Source organism: Papilio machaon, chromosome 22, assembly GCF_912999745.1.
Source record: "Papilio machaon chromosome 22, ilPapMach1.1, whole genome shotgun sequence".
NCBI lineage: Eukaryota > Metazoa > Arthropoda > Insecta > Lepidoptera > Papilionidae > Papilio > Papilio machaon.
The window spans coordinates 6,247,577-6,271,646 of record NC_060007.1 but is presented as its reverse complement, the minus strand read 5'-3'; the positions used below and the strand labels follow the sequence as shown (position 1 = coordinate 6,271,646).

The window sequence follows — 24,070 nt, the reverse complement described above, 5'->3', positions numbered from 1 at the left end:
AAGCGACCGCTGCACATAGACATCCGCAATTGCAGATGCGTTTTCTACCTCTAATCGAGGATATATCCTCTTCCTAGTGTCCCCTCCACCGTCAAATCCTCTTCCCCTTTCCCAACCTTTCCTTATAAAAAAGGGTGGGAAGGGAACATAGTCTAAACAGTATTCAGGTAACTTCATTACAAGTTTTCAATATATTTAACGAGATTATAGTTAAACAAGTGTATCTGTCCCGATGAGAGGCGCTGCTGTCGCGATTAGTGCTGTCAGAAAATATGTAAAACCTACATGGACATAGAAAATATCAGAAAAGAAAAAAATCATATGACAGCTACTAGTACGCAAATGATCTTGTGACACTTTTTTGACATTGACAGAGGGGCGCTAGTGTGCTGTCATAATTTAGTTTTACTTATGTCCACCGGAACAAATATAAATGTTAGTCTATAAATCAAGTAATGTTTACTAAATAAGGAAACAGTGCTTCTTTTATAAATTACATGTATTTTAATTATAGTAATATGTTTTATGCATGTTTCTATACTACATAATATTGTACGATAAAATTTTCTCATATAAAAAGTCTCCTTTTTCACAATTAAACAAAAGTCTATAATCTTCTACTGTTGTATTTCAAATGAACAAATAACCTACTGCGATATTTACTTTTGCATCTTAAATAACCAATAGCATTACCTTCTTTTTATCGAATACTAGCTTTTACCCGCGACTCCGTCCGCGCGCAATAAAAAATAGATAACGGGGTAAAAATTATCCTATGTCTGTTTCCTGGTTCTAAGCTGCCTGCCCACCAATTTTCAGTCAAATCGATTCAGCCGTTCTTGAGTTATAAATAGTGTAACTAACACGATTTTCTTTTATATATATAGATTATTTCATACCAACAATAGGCCAGCTTTGTTCAGTAAACTTTAACTAAATGTAAATGCTTTAAACTACTTTCTGCCGATCGTAGCGTAATTAGAAAACAACTCTGAACATGCAAATGTTAAATACAGCGTTATTTACTCTATAATAGTTCAAGAGAATTGGATAGGCAGTAGTTAGTGAATAGGAAATTCTATATTCGCGTTAGGGCGCCTACAAACTTAATGTACTGTACAGCAGGTTACAAGGCGCATTATGTTCGTATGTAAATTTCGATATAATCGAATAAAGATCGCTCCGGGTCGCCATATTGAATAATTCATCCGGCAAATTGTAATATTATACGAATTACTTTGAAATTTGTCGCTTCGGACGCGCAAGAGCATTCGTTACTGCGCGACGGTTACCACCGCGCAGTTTTCATGTGAATTTATATTGATTCTAGACCACATTTGCACTAAGAGACAAACCGCTAATCCGCCATTTTACTATTCACTTCACAATCGTGACTGCGCCGGTGGAAATCAAATTTAACAAATCTTATAAATGCGAACATTTGCATGGATGGATATATAGATATTTGTTACTACATAAAACCTGAAAGACTCAATGGATTTGGATGGAAACAGGGGTAAATTACATTGCGGAATTATGCAAAGGCTACACAATACTTAGTGTATTTATTACACACATTACAAAGTTGAAAGACGGCTAGTAGCGCTAGTGAAAAAGCTGTCTAAAACTATTAGATTCTTAGTATGTTTCCTTGGTAGTTTCTCTTGCATTACGCACCGGTGGGAAATTGTCTTGAAGTTCTGTTACAATTGTATATCACTTCTCGCATGTCTACGTTGATGTTTCTTGACACGAGATGTCGCACTTGATGTATTACAAGTGCTATTTATTTTGTTACAATCACTTGTACTATTGTCATTTAATAGACGGTACACGGTTTAATTTTGGAACAAGAACCATTCTTTATACAATGACTAGCTTTTACCCGCGACTCCGTCCGCGCGGAATAAGAAATAGAAAACGGGGTAAAAATTATCCTATGTCCGTTTCCTGGTTCTAAGCTACCTGTCCACCAATTTTCAGTCAAATCGATTCAGCCGTTCTTGAGTTATAAATAGTGTAACTAACACGACTTTCTTTTATATATATAGATTAGTTCAATAACGAAATAAAATCTTTCAAATTAAATTTACAGTAATAATTTCTCATATTTTATTTTCACTACGCACATTCAAACAAACTTATTTTAGTTTTTACCTAAAGAATCCTATCTAATACTTACCATACTTTAGGAATTCAATCATAACTCCGTAGACAAACCGGCCACAAGATGTCGCCGCGGGCGTCCAAGTCCCATCTCTGTTTACCATATTGATTATGTTCTAAGGCCATTGAAGTTGTATTGGTCGGTAAATTTGCATCAAATAGCTTTTGTACGTCCCACGGTAGCTGACCTTTCTAACAGTTTACATAATTACAAAACAAATTGTTATATTTACATTTTAAGTTTAGTATCGCCGATTTTACAATTCGTGTTTAGTTATGATTATTCTATTCTAGTATTTATATTTATGTAAAATTTGTTTTTGTTTATGAGACGGATTAAAACAAGGTAAAAGATGTTCTTACACAGTACAAAAATATATACAGTCGAACCTGCGTAAGTTAGAGTCCAGGAAAGCGATATTTTTCTAGCTTATTCGGATTTGACTGTTTATTTGAGCCCTCATTTGATACATACATTTTATGACATTATCTATTTATTTAAAAAATAACGATTTTTTTCCATTTTTGTCATATTTTTCTTAAATCATATTCATAGTTTTTTTAATGTCCACTACAATTTAACATACATTGCGTGTTTATTTTAACATTAAATTCATCAATAAAGTATCCGGCGTTCAATATCTATACAGATAAACATAAAATGTGAATAAAATTAGTGAATTGCAAGACATTAAGATAACAAAATCGTGGCTGTGACACCGCCTCACTATATAGATAAGAGACACCTAATGTTGGACATATTAGGTGTTTATGTTAGCTTACGTTTACACTGCAACATACTTGTATAAAAACATTATTTTTCACTATATTTCAGTGACAATGACAAAGCTCTTGTGCAGATATTTATTCAACTTAAATCTTACTTAATATTAGAAAGATAGACTTTGTTTGGACACTAATTGAAAGAATAAAATGTTTGGTTTTGTTACAATTTGTTAAAAGTGTGTCTAATACTGCATATCAAAGAATAACTTTACTACATATGTTTGCCTATATATTAATACTGGCTGTCGCCCGCGATTCCGTCCGCGTGGAATTAAAAAAAAAACATAAAAGTAGCCTTTGTGTTCTTCCAGACTATGATCTACATCTATGCCAAATTTCATCGAAATCCGTTGAGCCCTTCTGGAAATACCTTCAAACAAACATCCATCCATCCATCCAAACATTCGCATTTATAATATTAGTAAGATTTAATATAAAACTGAATTAAACCCCGTAGTGTAAGTGTACATAAAAACGTTTATATCCCACGGTTCCGTTCTGTCAGACTTGACGCTTTTTCTTTATCAAAAACATTTAATTTGCTATATCATTTTCTTATCTACGAACAGTAGAAATTAATAACATTAATAATATATCATTAAATTGAAAACATCCATAAATAATCCAAACAGATGCGATTGAAAATTTATTTTAATAAATAAATACTTAGGTCGTTTATTAGAAGTATCAATTATTGTTAACAAAATGCCTTCGAGTGTTATATTTATAAGAAAACGTATAAATAATAAAATGGGGTGGACAGGCGATGAGTTATTGAATAGAGCACAAATAACGGTCATAATGAGGAGGTTGGAATGGGCGGGCATGTTGTCCTACGTCCAAACGCGACGCAACAATACTTTGAACCGTTTAAAATTATAAATGTTTATTTATAAATCATATTTTTTTGTAACCATTGTGTTTCTCACGTTTAGCGTCAAGTTTTTTATGTGCAAGATAATTTTTTTAAACGATAAACTAACGCTTCTGTTGCAAATGACTTTGAAATAGCCACATCTAATGATAGAAGTATAGTAGTTTTTACATATTGATCCATCCAATGAAAAGAGTAACATTTCTTATGTATCTCTTTTCGTTGATTGAGTCGAAATTCGTTGTTGCAACTCTTTTAAATTACTCGCGTTGTGAAAAGACACGATTAAGAGACTTTGTTTTATAAATTGTACCATCCTTGCTTCGCGCGGGTGAATAGGAGAGTCTTATATTGAATTTTCGAAATCAGACCTAATAATTTTTATATTTATTCGTTAAAAATATACAAAATTAAAATATTATAAAGGAAAAAAAATAATTATTTCACTTCAAAAATGTACAACCGTTTCATTGACAACTTTATTTAAAAAAAAATTAAATCATTTCTAAAGCAGTTTATCGTAAAACTGAAAGTTATTTTCAACTTTTAAGGTAAGTAATTGACCATTATCTACCATTTTTAGATACCAGGCGACCATAGCCGCGACTCTTGTCCACAGTAAATCGTTCCAAAGAGATTTATATACAGTCCGTTTGGTGAATTTTTAAATCTCATTGCCTAATATGTTCTTACGACAAAAAATCATATACATCTAAAACTTTTGTAGTATTTTTGTTGCGTAAATAGAACTTAGCAAATGTAACACGATATTTTGTGTATTTTATCTATTTGTTAATGTTTTTTGTTCTTTTTAACTTTGTAAAATCATTTAATCTTTAACATCATCATCACTTAAAATTCAAACGAGTTTCGAATGTGTTACCAACGAGGTACATTCTTCTTTTAAATAAGCCTAAGAAATTTCGCTAGCTTTTATTATTTTTATTCAAATATTAGTCAAGTGTAAGCCAAAACATTTTTATAAAACAAATTATGCAGCAGTAAAGTACAATCTGATTTATTACCTAACGGTGCCTTATGTTTTCCTCAATCATGATGGACGGCGTGACAAGTTTTGTTTATTATTTATATCGATTAGTATGCACTGTGATGCTCGAGCTGTGGCGCCTTCGGTTCATAACCTCTACATAAGTCAAGCATCAATGTACAGTCAAAGAATTTAATTCGATTACCACTGAGGATCGAATATCGCAAAGCAAACTGTCACCATATGAGCTATAACTTAGTATATATATTGATAATGTTTTCCAAATGGGTAAGGAATAAACATCTTCGACTGTATTTCAGATGCAGGTCACGATTTTCAATTAATATACAATTATTGTACGTGTCGATATGAAGCACTGTTATTTCTACAAACTTTGTACTTCTTTGTGATATGATTTCAAATTGATATTAATTAAGTTTGTTTATTTGAAGTGATACTTTATTTCGTAGTCATTTATACCAATGATTTCTCCTTTCCAAATTTCTAAGGATTTCAAAATTTTGAAGATTAGAAAATTATTAAATTTCCATGATTTAATTTTAGTAAAGATTAAAGTTCGTTTAAAATCATCACCGCTTACATATTTCAGAGCCGTCGGCCGTTCTTGTCTTTATTGAATCTATTTTTCGTAACAGTACTTTTATAGGCTCCGAAACTACTGGATCGATTGGAAAAATACTTTCGCTTTCTGAAAGCTATGTTATCCCCGGATGACTTAGACAATATTTATTACTATTTTTTTTTAATTCCACGCAGACGAAGTCGTGTGCTTGTACTTTATATATTTATTAGCTTTTAATTTAACAAAAAACTTAATAAGTAGTCTATGTGTTCTTCTAGACTATGTTCTACATCTGTGCAAAATTTCATCAAAATCCGTTCAGCCTTTTCGGAGATATCTTCAAACAAACAAACATCCATCCATCTAAACATTTGCATTTATATAATACTATCTTTTACCCGCGACTCCGTCCGCGCGGAATGAAAAATAGAAAACGGGGTAAAAATTATCCTATGTCCGTTTCCTGGTTCTAAACTACCTGCCCACCAATTTTCAGTCAAATCGATTCAGCCGTTGTTGAGTTATAAATAGTGTAACTAACACGACTTTCTTTTATATATATAGATAATAAGATTATAGTAAGATTAGAAATGCTTAAATTAATTACACTGTTCATCGTATTATCAAACACCATTTTTAAGGTTAATATCTTATGAACCAGTAGCGTATCGGTAGGCCGAAATACCCAATACTACCCACATACATATCTTCTACATTAATACCAGTCCATGTTATCTCACAACACGCACGCACTATAAAATATCGTTGTAACCGGACACTACGTAGGCAGCGCTATAAAGCTCTCATTTATTTGCCCTATCCCTTGTTTATGTGCGTGTTTTCTTACATTTGCCTTAGTTCATTATTAAAAAGTTTATGCTGACTGTATTTTATATACAACTTAGGCTTTACAATACATGGTAAAATCCTAATTAAAAATCAGTAATGAAATTCGTATAAAAGACAACTTTTAACATGTTTTAGCATTGAACTATATCCGTAGCATAACAAGAAGTTTTTAAACTTTTGTTTCAATTTATTCACATACGATATAATTCCTTGTGAATTAGTCAGTGACAGGTTTTTACCCTTCACGTTTTCCGATTTTATATTTACCATATTATTAGCATATTTATATACCCATGCGAAAGTTTAGATGTATGGATGTTTGTTTGAAGGTATCTCCGCAAAGTCCCAACGTATCTTGACGAAATTTGACACAGATATGGAACATATTTTGGAAGAATACAGAGACAACTTATTAAGTTTTTTTTATACCCGCTTTTTCCGCGCGTTACTCGACTGCTAGTGTAATATAATATGGTTAAAAGACATAAGGGAGTGCCAAGTCTCAGATGAAGATGTCCAGGACAGAGCGAATTGGAACAAACTAATTAGGAAAGCCAACCCCACCATCATGTGGGATACGAGCTAGGCAGAGAGAGAGAGAGAGTGATCGTATCCCTTTTACTATCGTGGGTTTTTACCGTCGATCTATATGGCCATCTCATATAACTTTCTTAAAATAAACAAAGGCTTTTTATGGGTGTATTTATTATGGATACATTTGAAAATAAAAAAAAACTTGAGAGGTGTCAAGGGACACCCGGATGGAACGAAGTTCCTTTCAATTAATTAGTGAAGGAACCAATGTTTATTCTAAGCATAAATAACTTAAGTCTGCACAAGAAGCACATTTTATTTCTATGAATTTTTGTTATATATTGTCACGTCGTTGCCATGGTGATATAGCAAAAAGTGTCGTGACAACTATTCGTAAGAATTTTTCCGTCTAGCCCCCTTTCACAACGCGCGATAGGGACCTTCGTTCCAATAAATATAATCCTTCAACCACAATACGGATGCCTCAAAATTCAGTGTCTATTTTTGAATGCGCTGTTTTTCCCTGTATTCCGATTTTAAGATTCACATTTACTATATCCGTTTAAGTTAAACTATTATTAGAATGTACTTTATGCTCTAAATTTAATTCACATAACATACGGGTTATTTGCATATTGGGTTAACATTTATGTGACCAAATTGTCAAATGTCACGCAAAGTTACGGACAACTATTAGTACTGCATTGTTTGACATTATTAATATTTAATCGTGATTTACTTATATAAAAAGGTAGTAGACTTATAAAAGTGTTTAAAATTATATTTAGTTGCTAAAGTGTTATTAATTTATTGGTAACTATTTAATTTAGTCGTGTTGGCATCCGCGCCCACAGAAAGGCCTAATGTAGTGTTGTGCAAAGATTTTTAAAAGCATTCGATTTTTAAAAACGATTAAGAATTATACCAAATTTGGAAAAACTTAACTAGTTATCTTACTATCAGTATAACTATCTCATTAGAATTTAAACCTTTTACTTGTTGATATAAAGTTAATATTTATCTTTTTTGATGTAAAATTTTGAATAATGTTTCATGAATAATGAATCTCATTTAATTATGACAATCAATCATTATGTAATTCTACACATTATAGTTACCTATGGTTTATTTCAATGATTATTGTAAAAAAAAATTAACGAATTTGATGATTTTTTATTTGTTTAAATAGAGTTATTCTAAATTCTAAATTGAATAACACACTTTTGACAGCTGATGCTGATATTTGGCTGACATGATATGTTTATTTATTTATATAAAAACTTTGTAAAAACTGTAACCGATTCTTACGCGCTCGGGAAACTCTTGTCGAATGAAATCGCATAGTAATTTATTCCGCGTATGAATTTTGGCCTAAATTTTGTATGTTAAGTGAATACTTATTAAATTGCACGACGAGTTTTAAAACTGATAAAGTTTTCATCTAGTAATTTTTTGAATCGGAAATGTTTGTTAAAAATAAAAACTAATTTGCTATATTTATTTGTTGATTTACTACAAGCTTTCTAAGATATAACGTGGTAGGTACCTAATAATAATTTTTTCAATAAATAAATAACATATAACTTCTCAGAAATTATTCCCTCAGTGTTATGAACATTGAAATAGACATGAGTAATGAGTGTTAATAATTTATGAATAATAATTTATAACGAATAGTAAATAATTATACGACTTAATATTTGTGTTGAAATTATATGGAAAAGAGTGATCATGTGTGTGACGGCTTCTCGTTGGCTACATTTGCTGTATTGGTCGTTGAACTCGTTTGTTCGGGATAATTTGTTTACAGAAATCAAAGATGTGATTAATTTTCAATATGTTTATTATAATATCAATACGTAAGCCTACTTTAAAATGTCTCAGTCAAATAAATACACGATACTTTTTAATATTTTCAAATAATTAAATATCACTAAAATTATACAAGTAAATTATTTACATTATATCACAAATCATATCCAAGATGTAACTAGTCGGGTAGTACATCACATCTGTACTTACAGTCAGTCCGGGCCAACCGCACACGCCGGCGGTCGCCGCACCGCGCGGCCCCACGACCGCACTACCGCACTACCGCACTACCGCACTACCGCACTACCGCACTACCGCACTACCGCACTACCGCATCGCGCAAATACTAAATAAATGACTCGAGAGCGAATAATATACTCGGTAATCACTAGTTCACTCACTCCACTTAGAACTAACTGTAGGAATAGAGCGCGCTCGTTCACAGCTTTTCAAACGCCCTGGAGTTGGTAAGCATCTCGCGCGTGAGCCGCCACACCTGCTTGGCGGCGTTCTCGAGCGCCGTCGGCGACTTGCCCTTGAAGAGGTCGACGTGCGGCAGGAAGTAGTGCGGGCAGCGGCGACACTGCAACGACGATATCAGCTGCAGGAAAATACCGTTGATGCGGTCGCCCAGCGCGCCCTCGTCCCACTCGTGCTCGCGCGGGTGCTTTTCGCACTCGTACAGCAACAGCGTCTTCATGTGGTAGCAGGTGACCGGGTTGCCGGGCAGGTCGAGGTGCCTATCGCGGATCGTCTTGAGGACGCTGAGACACTTGCGCCGGCAGCCACCTTGTAGCAGTCGGTTCTCGGCCTCGAAGAAGCTCAGCACCCACGCGTCCCCCTCCATGGCGGAGTTCTTGCCCTGAAGCGCGAGGCATTCCTTGGACAATAGGTCAAAGCCCTCAGTCTTCACCTCAGCCACGATGTTGGGGTGTGGCCAGGGGATGGCGGGCAGCGGCCAGTGCGCCGCTGAGCGCGGCCACAGCCCCGCGCATTTAAATGCCGGCGTTATCTGCACAATGTACCGCTCGCGGATGCGCAGCTTCACCTCGGTCGTCTCGGCGATCATCTTGACGCAGTCGCGATACGAGCATTTGTCGCAAGCCTGCGCCACCAGCGTCTGGAAGCGCGAGCGGATCTTGCGCGCAGACAAGTAGCCCGAGGCGGTGATGAACTCTACCCACAGCGACATGGAGCGCTTGCGGCCGTCGCTCAGCTTGAGCACGGCGCAGCCCGGCAGCGAGCCATCGTCCACGAAATTGAGCACGCCCATCTGATTGAGATAGATGACGATCTCGAATTCGTGCGGCGATACGACCTCTAGACCGTCGAAGCGGCCGTTGTAGTCGGTCAACGAGGAGATGAATCGCGGCTCCTGCAGCTCCACCTCCTTGAGCACGTCCTGCACGATACGGCACACCTCGTGGATCGTCTTGGCGATCTGGGCCTTGCGGTTGGCGACCCGCTCATTGTAGTATTTATTCATCTGGTAGACGAGCTTGGACTGGGCCGCCATCATCTCGGGGGGCACGAGCATGGTGGCGGTAAAGCTACGGGCGGCGCATGGCACGGCGCGCTCTCGGGACGCACGCGCGCGACACACTGTCCGCGGAGCGCGGCGCGCCGGGCGGCCGGGCGGCCGGGGGCGTCGCCGGGGGCCCGGGCTCTCGCTGCGAGGGGCGTGCCTCCTCCCCGTCAGTCGTAACGCGGGCCCGCTGCGGGAGCGAGACGTCTGCGGTCGGCCGCTCGATATCGATCGCGGCCGCTCCGCCCCGCGGAGGTAGGTATATCGGAGGTGTTGCAAGCGCGCGATAGCGACCGTCGTTAATTCGGTAGCGTTAACAAGCCCGGCTCTATTAACGACGACATTTTTTGTCCGACGGTACGCGGTCATTAATCGCGTTGACTAATTCAATCACAGTTCACGGCTCGTCATAACTTGTCTTACGGCCCCATGTCTTGCTTTGCCTTGCGGCTGTTCACATCGACTTTACATTTTAAATCGCCTTCCGCGTACGCTTTTTATCGTGATCGCTGAGTTTTATCGCTGAGGTGTTCATAAAGAGCAGTTCGATTGAAACGTTTGTAGTTAACTGCGATATGTATGTTTATGTTGTTTTCTTACGTCGATTTAATATCAAATGTTCGACGATATCGTCTTATTGACCAATCAAATTACAAACAATATCACCAATTGACTTTTTATAGTTTTTATACAACCAGCAACAATGTAACAGAACATACTCATTTTATTGCTCTTCTCTGGTTTTTTTATAAAATAAATCGCTACAATATTGTAATCTTATAGTTACTTACAAAACTTGTATTATGTGACTTGATTTTAACAGTGGTAGATCCCGCAACAACATGATATGTTGGGTGTAGGAATAGGGCGGCTCATCTGATGAAATACCAAGACCACATAGATGACAGACGTGAAGTGGAAGCAATTCCGCGTTTCGACTGATGAGAGCGCGTGCCGGATTCCTAATTTTAATCCACGTTCCACACCCACCCTTTTCTTATAAGGAAATAATAGGGAAGAGAAGGGAATTCGACGTAGGCATAGGAAAGGAAAAAATACCTCTTACTGTGCTTTCATCCGCTGAATAAAGGTAGGCGGTCGCTTCACAATTTAGGCAAATTTAGCTGTTTTCTCATTTGCCACCTTATAATTAAAAAAATGTTTTCGTAGATAAAACACGAGTTTGTGATATCTTTTATCTTTGCTATAGCAAAGATAAACTAAAATAATAATAGTACCTACCTTCTAACTCCACATGCGCCATTTTGAACATACGAGAAAATCACTCCCATCCATTTCAATGCATCTAAAGAATAACTTCAATAATTTTCAAACATTGATAAAAGCGCTGGTTTATTCATTGTAACAAAAAAAAACTATTTATATATAAAGCTATTGTCCGATATAAATCAAATCTCCATTCACCGGTGAGATCAAAGGCGTCTCGATGTTATATTTTCATCACGGTTCCACATATAGAACGGAATGTTTTTTTTTTTACTTTACGAAACACATTCGTGAATTGTCGTTAATCGCTTGTATAGAAGATAAGCTGTTAACTTTATAGTGATGTAAAAATGTTAATAATTTAGTTAACAGATTGTAAGTAGGTAACAGTTTCTTTTCAGTTTATTAACCAGTTGTACCAAAACGGAAGTTATAAGATATGTGCGATCAAATGCACATCACTAGGGACACATCACCGCGTAGATACTATTTCGGTTCATTCGATTGATAGTCGGCAGGCGCGTGATGGATGGGTCGGCGCGGCGTGATTTATGCGCGCCTGTCGCACCGCCATGCTCGCCTGGTACACAGGGAGACATCATCTGATTAACATTCGGTTAATTAAGAAATTAAACCTACCTATTAATGTTGTTTGTTAATAACGATTTTTTAGGACTGGTACAGCATACGTAAATGAAACTTTTATGCCTGTAATAGTATTTTGAAGTTAATAGTTATTTCGCAAAGTACAAAATTCGCATTCCCAATTCCGACTTAGTTCCTCCACAAAAAAAATTCGTGAAATTTGTTACATATTCGTTATTCCACTACGACTTAGGGTCCTTCAAGAAGCGAGCATATCTCTTTCTTAAAGGCCGGCAACGCATCTGCAATTCTCGTAGTGTTGCGGATGTCCATGGGCGTCGATGATCACTTCGGTGTTCGCGCCGCTCGTTTGCCCCCTTCTCTTATAAAAAAAAAAAAAAATATTAATTTCTACCAGGTTATTTTCTTAAAGGTGTAACTAAAAATAAACAGAAACAAAAGTAATATCTAGTCTAGATTGTAAATAATTTTACTATAAAATTCGTTTACTTTGCCTTAGAGGAAAGTTCACTGCTATCCCTTCATTCACAATAATAAATTCTTATCCCCAAATCCCGAGAGATACGAAGAAATTCGTGCAGCGTACGAATAAATTCTCGTTTTTTATAACAAAAAGCTCTCTCCCACGTTTATACCCCATCCCTTTGACGTGTCCGCGCAGGCGCGACGCGCGCAAAATGGCGGCGTTACGCCCCGCCCACTTCCGCCGGACGTCCGCGCCAGCCTCTCCCACTACCTACCCCTTGCGTATTGTTCTATGAAATATTAACATCGTTTCGGTGTAGCATATTATTATTTAAATACAAGTTTAGGGAAGTAAATAAAATTTTATGACAAAAGTGCTATTGCCTATTTATATAATAAAGTATTTAAAAGCGTCCTAAAAAAGTTAATACGTCTCATTCGTTTTATGTTATTTATTAAAACGACGATCGTCTATTAATGGCCGAAGCACAAAACAATTAATTTCAGCAAAAGGATGATTTAATAATCATAGTTTTCAATAAATCCCATTCCACTTTAAAGTCATAAACATCTATTTAGTAATTTCAGAGCCAAGATTAAAAACAAAACCATTGCTACTTTTTCTTATCCACAAATAAAATCCAAAAGCTTTACTTTTAATATTTCATAATTAAATAATTCCATATATCTTTGGTACAACTCTATCGATAACATTCAGTATGTCATATCCGTTGATCTTTCTCTCATGATGAGTACAGAAATATGCATCGCTCTCCTTGTCATTTTGTCTGACTGCTTCAGTGATAATTGACATTGTCCGATGTCTGTGACACATCCGACATTTAGTCTGCGAAGAGTTAATCGTTCTTTATTTTAATACTAGCTGTCGCCCGCGACTCCGTCCACCTTAAATTAACAAAAAATTAATAAGTATCCTATGTGTTTTTCCTTCAAACAAACATCCATCCATCTATCCAAACATTCGCCGTGTAAAAAATAAGACTAGTAAGATTTGTTTATTTCGTATGTTTAGTATTTTTTTTAATTAGTGTAAATTAAAGAACTAATGAACCGATTCAAATATTTATAGTTCCAAATAATATAAATATAACTTAATGATAAGTTAAATTTGATTTATCTTTTCTTATGTAGCTTGCGTTTTAATTACACTGAAAAATATACACCAAGTGCTTGAATACACACAAAAAGTTTAAGACAAGACGAAAAAAAAAATTATGATAAAATTAACTTGTAACTTTATATGTTCATCTATGTTATGACAATCTTAATATCTTTTTATCATCCTACGAACTATGTTGGATAAATAAAATTAAAATAACTCGACCAATTAATATTATCAATTATTTACATCGAAATGTCACCAGCTTTTAGTAACAATATATAATGCGTAAGCTTTAATGAGTGTAGCAGATTGAGTTGAATGTTTCTAACATTAATATAGATCATTATGTAAATATATTATAATATAACTTGCTGGAAATTATCCAGATTTATATGATTCGACATATTTTCATATAATTTATACCTACCCAAGAAATAAAGACTTGTGCGAACTATTTTTGTAACAAAATAAATAACTTGACCTAATTTACTCAAAAATAATTCGTGTTTGTAGATGTCGCCTATTTCATTTTTTATTCTTACTAATAATATAAATGCGAAAGTTTAGATGGGTGTATAGATGGGTGGATGATGAAGGTATCTCCGGAATGGCTTAACAAATCTCGGTGAAATTTGGCAAAGATCTAAGAAAGTCTGTCTCAGAATAGAACAACAAAGTTCTCAGTCAATACCAAAAAATAATTAAACACGACACGAATTTAATGCAAAATAGTAATTAAATCACGTATTCGAAACTCATCGGTTCAGACTTTATTAGTGAATCCCAACGCTCTCAGCCTGTCACGTACCACTCGTAACATCTTAGCCTGTCACGTATCAGTTGTAACATATCGGCCTGTCACTCCTGTGTCTAGAGACCACGCCTGTCGAATGTCTACTCATGTTGTAATAAATACTCTACTTCATTACCTTCTTGTTAGTATCAATTTGGGGTTCTAAATAGTTTTATTTCTTTTAGGTGCGTGGGTTCTTTAAATGGTAAATTTGACTTAATTTTACATGAAAGTTTTTTATTTAAACATTTACTTTTCAGGAAAGAGATTAAATTTCGGCTAATGTAGACAGGAATATGTATTTGGTTTCATTAAAGACACCTGATGTGAATTAAACCTACTAAATTCTCCTCTTCTTTCTACACTCGCTTTTCAAGTTGTCAATTAGAAAATCGCACTTAAATATGTAACAGAATAAGGAAAAAGGAACACATTTGGGAAAATACGTTAAAGTAAAACAAAATGTTAGACTATATGAAAACATATTTTGTAAAGAAGTTGAAGAGTAGATTTATCTAATCTAGTCTATCACAGAGATCATTTTAACTATCAACACAACTTTATATTTAGGTTTAATATAAATTAATAGAGAACTGCATTTATTTACGCGATATCTCTGCTAATACTAATCGACATTAAATAGACGTTTCGCATAAATCAGACAGACACATTGATCATACAAATGTCTAGCGAGCTCTGGCAATTACAAACGGAACTAACGATTTAACTGGTTAACATAATTAACATCGTGACACGACTGTAAAGTCCGCGACCACACAGACTAAAGTCTATTTGAGTTGGTAACGATTCGCTAAGATCCCGAACGCTCACTGAATACACATCCGTCATCCCCCACTGCTGATTCACAAATGACAATAGCCCCACCTTCTGCATCCAAACGTGGTAGGGGTGACGCTCCGCCCATTAAGTACCCTTCAGGAACTAAACGCCACAAGATACCTACAAGCGACAGACAAATTTATACTCAAACGCATCACAGTAGAGTTGAATATCGTTTGTCTTATAATAAGTTAATATTTGCAATAGGGTTGTAACAATCGAGTTTTTCTTTATAATAATTATTTTGGTTCATTCCGCCAGTAATTGGAAGCCGGGATTGAGACGTCGGGGATCTTAATTATTACGCAGATCTCAGATAAGCGATACGGACCTCTTTGTTCGTTGCGCTTTTATACAATAGTTAGTTGTATTTGGCATTATTTAAATATCCACTGGACTGCATAGTGGATGTACATGTACATGCTGGAAAGACTGGGCTACATCGTTCATATAAACTACAATTTTACTCGGAACAATTTACAAATTTGTTTAGCATTTATCTGAATTTAACAAAATACAACACCATAGTTCGTCACGCCCTTAACTCAGAGGGGTAGACAGAAGTCGCAGACCTCCATTTGGCAAAGTCCTGACACACTTCTCTCGCTTTTTGAACATCTTATTCAACAGAATGGTACCTACTCCTACTTTTAACTATTGTTGAAAGTGGTGAGCAGCACACAAGTACAGAAGTTTTTTTAAATTTTCGCTATGTGTCGGTAGTAAGAAAAGCCTCGTTATAATGTGTACCTTTATACATCAATCAAAGACAACAACTCCCATTTCAACTAAACCATTGCTTCAGCACCCTTACAAAGTAAACCGAAACCGTAACAATATTTAAGCATTGATACGTCGTCCGGTAGTCAAGCGTTATCAGTTAACAGCGGATCTAAATCGTCAGTTAAGAGCGGAGCCTGCGCACACCGTCGTAAACCGTATTTAACCCAAGGGCGGACGTTAAAGTTAATCGGACTCTTATCTCTAACTGCTTGTTGCTCGCTTAACTGAGGATGGTTGAGTTAATTTATAGACTAGTTCGAGGTAACTATTGTTTATTTTTTGTTTCATTCTTTTGTTTTATTTATAATCTAATAATGATAAAATTTGTTGAACTTTATGCACCTGTCGTGCTCTTGTGCCGTAAAATGTGATAACTTTTTACCTTATAAATAGCATCTATTGTTAATAAAATAAATGTAACTGGCTCTTTCTATTTCTATGTTCGAATTGTAGTAGACGAACTTTGTTAAGTTCGAAGTTTTTAGAAGCATTTGTTAAAGACGTATCTTCTACATTAAAGTACCAAAAAGTTTGCTACGTTTTAATATTTTAACTTTCTTACTCCGCTGGCGTAGCGACCCAAATTGGGTCTTAGCCTTCGAGACAAGAGATCGTGTAAGTCGCCTGTCCTGCGCCGTTCCTTGCCAGTTCATTGCTTGTAGCCACCGCAGGACCAGCTCTACGGCGTCTCACTAGTGGTATCTGGGCCGGCCATCGGGTCGGTTCCCATCGGAGTTTTTGAGCTTTGGCTTCTCCGATGTCAGATATTCGGCTCACCAGCAGCCGTCGTCTCTCTGCGAACATTTTAACTACAATCTAATATTTTAAAACTCTACAACTAGAAAGATAGACACAAAAGGCATTACCATAAGAAACTAAGATAGTGTTTCAAATTAATTTTAACTTAAACATAGTCAACCCTTTTATACCGTGACTCCAACACTCAGGCGGATGGTTGACAAATCATGGTTAATAAAACATTATTATGCGTAGGCTTGCGAAATGCGATCTTTACCTTACAAATAATGAAGTACCTACTTATACCGAAAGTATTGTGATGATACATATTTATGGTATAACATATAGCCACGTTGACGTCAATATCAATCAGTGGCGGCCAAAGACTTAAAACCCGTGTTTAACTGAACAATGAACATTGTCTAACATTATTTTTTTTGAGTTAATACAGTAAAAGTATAACATGCGTAGTAAATATGAATGAAAGAAGCTTTACTCCTTGGTACCTACAGACTATAGCCGTCAGTTGGACAAATATAAGTCGCTACTTTAGTTTTAATTCTCAGCAGCGGTCGGCATCGATTACCGGCGTCAAGCGACCGTGTAATTGAACACAGATGCTTCGCAAGGCGGCGCCACGCTCGCCCTTTCTCGTTGTTAAAAATATCACTCAAACTACAACAAAATCAATGCTTTACGTCATCTGTTAGTCGAAACAAAAGTAATTCAGACATCAATGAACGGATCAAAATAAGATAGGTACCTACTACTTACAATATAATATAAGTACCAAAATGGCTCATTTTCTTTTCTTTTTGTGTATTACAAAACTAAAGTATGTAATACTTACATCTATACATATAAAAATGAATTGCTGTTCGTTAGTCTCACTAAAACTCGAGAACGGCTGAACGGATTTATCTTATCTTAGTCTTGAAATGTTCGTGGAGGTCTAGGGAAGGTTTAAAAGAAAAAAATCATACCGCTATTAAGTTTTTTTTTAACTGCGCGCGGACGGAGTCGCGGACGACAGCTAGTCCGAAATAAAAACGACTAGATTAAAAACCAATGTACAGTTTAACATCACCAGATGTTCAACTTTTCTGCTATTAGTTAAACGATGAACCGATTCTCGTGTCATTAGCGGATTTAGTTGACATTCTTGTCGCATAATCTCCGTAATCCCGTACGACAGAACTCGTATGTCGTACGACAAGTCGCATAAATCACTGAACGATAATGTCACATTATTTATTACTATATTTTACACATCCTGTTAGCACTTTATATGTTGTCGTAAAATATTTGCAGTTTCCTTTGGACATTATCCAGTTTCATATATTAATGTTTTCAGATTTAATACACAATAATCAATTTTAATAAACTAAAATTATTGACCATTAAAAAAATATTTTGGATATTTGACATTTAGTGTCTTTTTTTTACGTATTAAAAATTCAGACTTGATAACATAACCAGAAGCTAGGAAACTTAACGTAAGTTATCAACTAAACTTTCACGTATACTCGAAATAATTTTGTTAATGTAACTCTTTTAATAAAGCCGTATAATCAAACAACATTTGCCTACGTAATAATGAAAGAAAAAGTTTCAAACTCTCACACATTTTTTGTCATGTGTTTAATGTGGTTTTAACTCAACATCCGATAATGTTTTATTTTTTTCCAACTAAATCCCATATTCTTATCTAAATTTATACATAAAACTATCTTAAACGAAACAACATTCCTCAACAATATATTATTCAATTTCTTCGCCATCCACATTTAAAGACAGAGATTTATTCGGGGACTTTTATAGAAAAAAGGACGCACACACCGCAAGCCGAGCGGCGGTAAAAAGAGCAGGGGAACTACAGAAATAGTCGGCGAGAAGAGGAGATGCGATGACAGGGAATTTATTAACCATTCGGGATGACAAACTGCGAAATAGGGAACTCAAAGACACTACCATTTGTTCTCACTCGAATCTGATATCCATTCGAGGTGATAAATTTGTGAGATTCATTGTATGTTGCAATTACTTTTTTATTAAAATATATAAGATTTAAGCTGTTAAAAGAAACTTTATGAAAAATAGCTTTTACCCGCGACTCCGTCCGCACGGAATAAAAAATAGAAAACGGGGTAAAAATTATCCTATGTCCGTTTCCTGGTTCTAAGGTACCTGCCCACCAATTTTCAGTCAAATCGATTCAGCCGTTCTTGAGTTATAAATAGTGTAACTAACACGACTTTATTTTATATATATAGAGATAGATTATTCTCATTCAATTATATTTTACTGACTAAATCGGTTTCGATTATTTAAATCGTATTATCTTTTTAGGTATACTGCTAAAATAAGTTAACAGAGGAAAATACAGTAATTGTATATGCATTAGATTATTAATTACTAGGTTTTTATTTATGTAGCTATGAATATCTATGTTTTATTATTATTATCATTACAATTTATAAAAATATTAAATATTTCATCACTTTTGGATCCGAAGTGACTTTGAATCGAGAAACCGTAGTAATAATCTCCTGTAATAGAGGTAGGGGGCTGTATACCCGAGCGCGCGTGATGTATGGCGTTTTAATTAGGACTTCCCTCCGGCGCACAGTTTACTGGAATTAGTTTAAGCGCACGCATTAATTGTTTGTTTGCTTTTGTGTGCTTCACTGAGATTTTCATTACCGTCTTTGCATTTGTGCGGTAATTCACCAACTCAAAATGTATAAGAATAGGCGATTTATTAACGTTCGTTTATTCGAAATTAACTTGAATGCCATCGAAGACGATATTATTAATTTTTACCATAATTATTCAGTAATTATTACGTTTTTATTTTTTCTTTTAATTGTTTCTAAACGCATTGACAACAACAAATCCCAAGCTATACATCTTTAGACCGTTAGGTATCTTGAAACAATACGATCTCCTCAGGGATTAAGTCTAATTTATATATGTTATTCAAATGAAGCGTCGCGCAGTCAACGACAGGACGTGCGCAAGGAGAATAGGAGTCCCTCAGGACTTCGTGGAATCAAACCCGCAACATCGATCCCACATAAATACATCTCGAGTTAACTAACATGCTTGACGTTAGACATGAAATACTGTGGTTGGAAACTGATTTATATCTAGTTTATATCATAATAGTTGTCTATCAAAAGTTACAAAAGACACATCCTATATTTTGGCATCTGTCGGTGCAAAATTGTGAACACAGACTGTTTGTTAATTTGCCTAAGCTAATACAGACACGGCGAATTGCAGATGGTACTATACAATAAGTACTCAAAACGAATATAAGTGAAACTTGATTTAATTTTTTTTTTTTTTTTGGGATTTTCGTCCTTATCGGACATGACAATCCCAAAGTTTTTTTTTTTTTTCAGAATAGTTTTTCGAACACAGTCAGTTGTCTATAGTGTTAGGGAGAGGACATAGTGTCGAGGACTTAAGACCAGCTCCTCAACGACTAGTTCCTGTGTAGATCAGGACCACCCCTTGACAATCCCATAGTGTTCTTTATTGTTTAATAAACGCTGCTGCTGAAACGAGCTGGCAAAATCGTACCGCCTCGATTGAAGCCGGGTCTTACAAGATTGTAAAAATCAGGCCAACATCAATCGGATCAACTTTTAGCCCTGCGAACAACAGCTCTGTCTGTTTCATCACACTCCAACAGCATTTGTTGGACATATTCTAATGTAACTTCATAGGGGAACAATTTGTAACGGTATTTGTCCAATGTTAACCTTAAATAAGTATAAATTATTAAGGATTACAGGAAACAATAATATACATGTATTATTAAGCAATAATGACCATAAACATTGACACTTAAGTGTCATTTAAATATGGTGAGATGGTCGTAAACAACATGTATGCCACCCACCACAATCAGGTCGGACTAACGTCACCACAGAACCCACTCCCACGTGGAAACAAAGACAGGAACACTTTTTGTTTCACTAAATGATTATTTAGTACCCTTTATAAGTTGTGTTTATAAAAGGCTTTAAATTGTTTGAAATTATTAAATAAATTACAATTTAACTTAAATTGTAAACAATATGTTTACCTCCTTTAAAAAGCACTTTTTTATAGTTCACTAGCTGTCACCCGCGACTCCGAATGCGCGGAATTAAAAATAAACTTAATAGTGTTCTTTCAAATTTCAACGAGATCCGAAAAGTTTCACATTTTGTTTTAAGATATTTACTTTAAACACCACGTATTACTACTTTCACGTTATAGTAAAGCTAATTGGCTTCTCATACAGTAATAAATAAAACAATAATTACTTCATTAAAACATTCCTTCAAATAATTCTTTGTATAGATTACAATCAATTTGATATTTAATTAATTGAACAAAAACAAAGTCGAGTATTTATTTTATTTATTTATTTATTTAGATACACCAACAGGTAAATTATAACACATGCACAATAACTTATATAACAAAAGTAAATTAAAACGGAGTAATAATTTATCCAAATGATAGGTGTACACATCATACAAGTATAATAAAGCAACAAACGGAAACGCCAAAACTTTATATAAACTAAATTAGTAAGATATATGTGATGAAGCTAATTATGTAATAAAAAAGAGGAACAACTAAAATCAAATCATAACTTCTCGAAGATATTTTTTAAATCTAGACAATTTGTTAGAGAAGATATCAATTTGAGGCGCATCATTTATGGATTGTGCGATATTTGGACTACCAGGATCTTGTTTAGGATCTTCTATTACACAAGAATTATGCCATACATTGTATGTAGTCATTAGTCTGTTAATTGGTGAATATAAGCCTAAGTTTGTTCGAGCTGCCTTAGTGAGAAACGGCTTATATTTTTTATATCTAGGTAGTCTAGAAGGTACAGAGATGGACAATTTTGATAATAAGTTAGAAGCGTCGGTGTAACCATTAATCAGTTTGTACAGAAACATGGCGTCCAGATATTTTCTTCGCTGGTAAAGCGATTCCATCCCAAAGTGTTTTAAACGGTCGTCATAACTCGAAAGTTTATTACCTAAGTTAGTCCTAAACGATAAATGCGCTAGAAATCTTTTTTGGACTCTCTCTAAGCGCTTGATATATGTATCATAGTGCGGATTCCACACGACGCTGCAATACTCCAGGCGGCTGCGAACTAAAGACGAGTACAGACTTATTTTTGTACGAGCTTTAAACTCTTTACAGTTTCGTAATACGAAGCCTAAAGTTTTAAGACATTTTTTAGTTATGTCATCGATGTGAGCGTTAAACTGCAACTTACTGTCAAGTATTACACCTAAGTCATTAATATGGTCAGCGACATTCAGTAGCGTGCCATTAATATTATACGTGTGTGAAATGGAACTTTTTGTTCTCGAAAAATGGACCGACGAACATTTGCTTACATTCAACGACATGGCGTTACTTCTACACCACTCAGATAGTTGGTCCAGATCACTCTGTAATAGCGATCTGTCTGCAAATGAGTTTACCTCTCTGAAGAATTTTAGATCGTCCGCGTACATAAGGACCCTGGAGTTGCTAAAGCACTTGGTTACGTCGTTAAAAAATAAATTGAATAATAAAGGGCCTAAATGGGAGCCTTGCGGAACGCCTGAGGACGCGGTAAACGACTTAGATTTATATCCCCCAATTACAACTACCGACGTTCTGTTTTGAAGATAAGATTTGAACCAACGCAGCATATTCCCAGATACACCAAACGACAGGAGCTTATTCAGAAGTATATCGTGATTTACACTGTCGAAGGCCTTACTGAGGTCTGTATATATTGCATCAAAAGATTTACCAGCGTCAATACCTTCGGCAAGGTCCTCCACAAAAGATAACAAATTTGTAGAAGTGGATCTTCCTTTAAAGAAGCCATGTTGTTCAGGAGCAATTAACTGTTTTAGATGCCACGATAGTGATGGATAAATGATCTGTTCGAATACCTTAGCAAATACAGTGAGTAACGATATAGGCCTATAATTTCCGACACAGCTAGCATCGCCACTTTTTAAGAGCGGAATAACCAAAGAACTTTTCCATGCTGTTGGAAAAACTCCAGATGTAAGGGATTTATTAAAAATTAAACAGAGAGGGAAAGCCAATGCACTAGCACAGTTTACGAGAAAGACAGCCGGTATCCCATCGGATCCAGCTCCCTTCTTAGAATCAAGTCTTTTTAAAACTCTGTAGACATGATCTCTGGTTACGGATAGGGACGAGAAATAGTTTGAGACGGTAGGCGTACAGAATTCGTTTTTACTAGGAACGTTTATGGGAGTATTGGGGGCGTAAACTGACGAGAATTGCTTTGCGAAGAGGTCACAAATATCGGGTCCACCGGTTGCGATTCTATCCCCAGCGGTCATTAAGGCTGGAAAAGTGCAACTGCCTTTTCTTTTATGTTTGAGAAATGTCCATATATATTTTGGGTTCGATGTCAAAGATGATTCTAGCTGCTGCAAGTATTTGTTGTAATTTAATTTGTAAATTTTGTTACTTCTCTCTCTAAGTAATTGGAAGGTCAGCAAGTCGCGAGGATTACCATATTTACGAAACTTTTGTCTAAATTTAAATTTCTCTTTTAATATTTTAATTAATGGAGTGGAGAACCATATAGGATATTTATGATTACGAGGTGAACGTTTAGGCACGTGCTTAGCTATGACTAGCCTTAGATGTTTGTAGAAGACCGCAACCATCTCGTCAACATTTAGGCATTTAGACAATTCTTCTTCCCAAGGAATATTATGCAATTCGTTCGTGATTTCTACATAATTTGCCTTATGAAAGTAATATCTAGGTTCAGAAGTTGAGAGCAGCTTATCTTGAGACTCTAGTGTTATACAAAATTCAAGGGGGGGATGCGAGGGGTCGGTGATTGAGAGAGGATCTGCGGATATATTTAGTTGAGAAATTGTGACAGTACTGAGTATTAGATCAAGAATATTATCTTTGTTGTTTAAGTAATAGTTATATTGAGAGAGCCTGTTAACAGACATAAAGTCTATCAGCGTATTATACATAAAGCTATTAGACATTACAGGTATGACTTTACCACTATCCATCTTTTTCCAAGCTACGTTGCTAAAGTTAAAGTCACCGACGACTATTGTGTTGCTCTCATGTTTCTCAATGATACAGTTTGAATTATTTATGAAATGTTCTAAGATATGTTTTTGAACAGGAGGGGGAATATAAATGCCGCATATGTAAAAATTCTCGATTTTACCTTTACTGTTTGGTAGCTCAATTTGTATCCAAAGATCCTCGCAATCGGACTCGTAAGCACGCATTCGGACAGACGTTAGTCGCTTTGAGACTGCTATTAAAACGCCACCTCCTCCTT

The 24,070-nt window shown here is 35.6% G+C and overlaps 2 protein-coding genes across 2 annotated transcripts in view; one reads left to right on the top strand and one right to left on the bottom strand.

Moving 5' to 3' along the window:
* LOC106713966 (neurobeachin) overlaps positions 1-24,070 on the top strand; it is a 327,564-nt gene that overhangs the window by 244,236 nt on the left and 59,258 nt on the right. The window lies entirely within an intron of this gene.
* LOC106713970 (protein mab-21) lies at positions 8,884-10,183 on the bottom strand. Its single transcript, XM_014506879.2, has one exon. The coding sequence runs from the start codon at positions 10,127-10,129 to the stop codon at positions 9,032-9,034; it is 1,098 nt and encodes a 365-aa protein (XP_014362365.1). The 5' UTR covers positions 10,130-10,183; the 3' UTR covers positions 8,884-9,031.

What these genes read in the sequence shown, in the direction of transcription:
- LOC106713970 (XM_014506879.2), bottom strand. Translation starts at nt 10,129, where the DNA reads ATGCTCGTGCCCCCCGAGATGATGGCGGCCCAGTCCAAGCTCGTCTAC.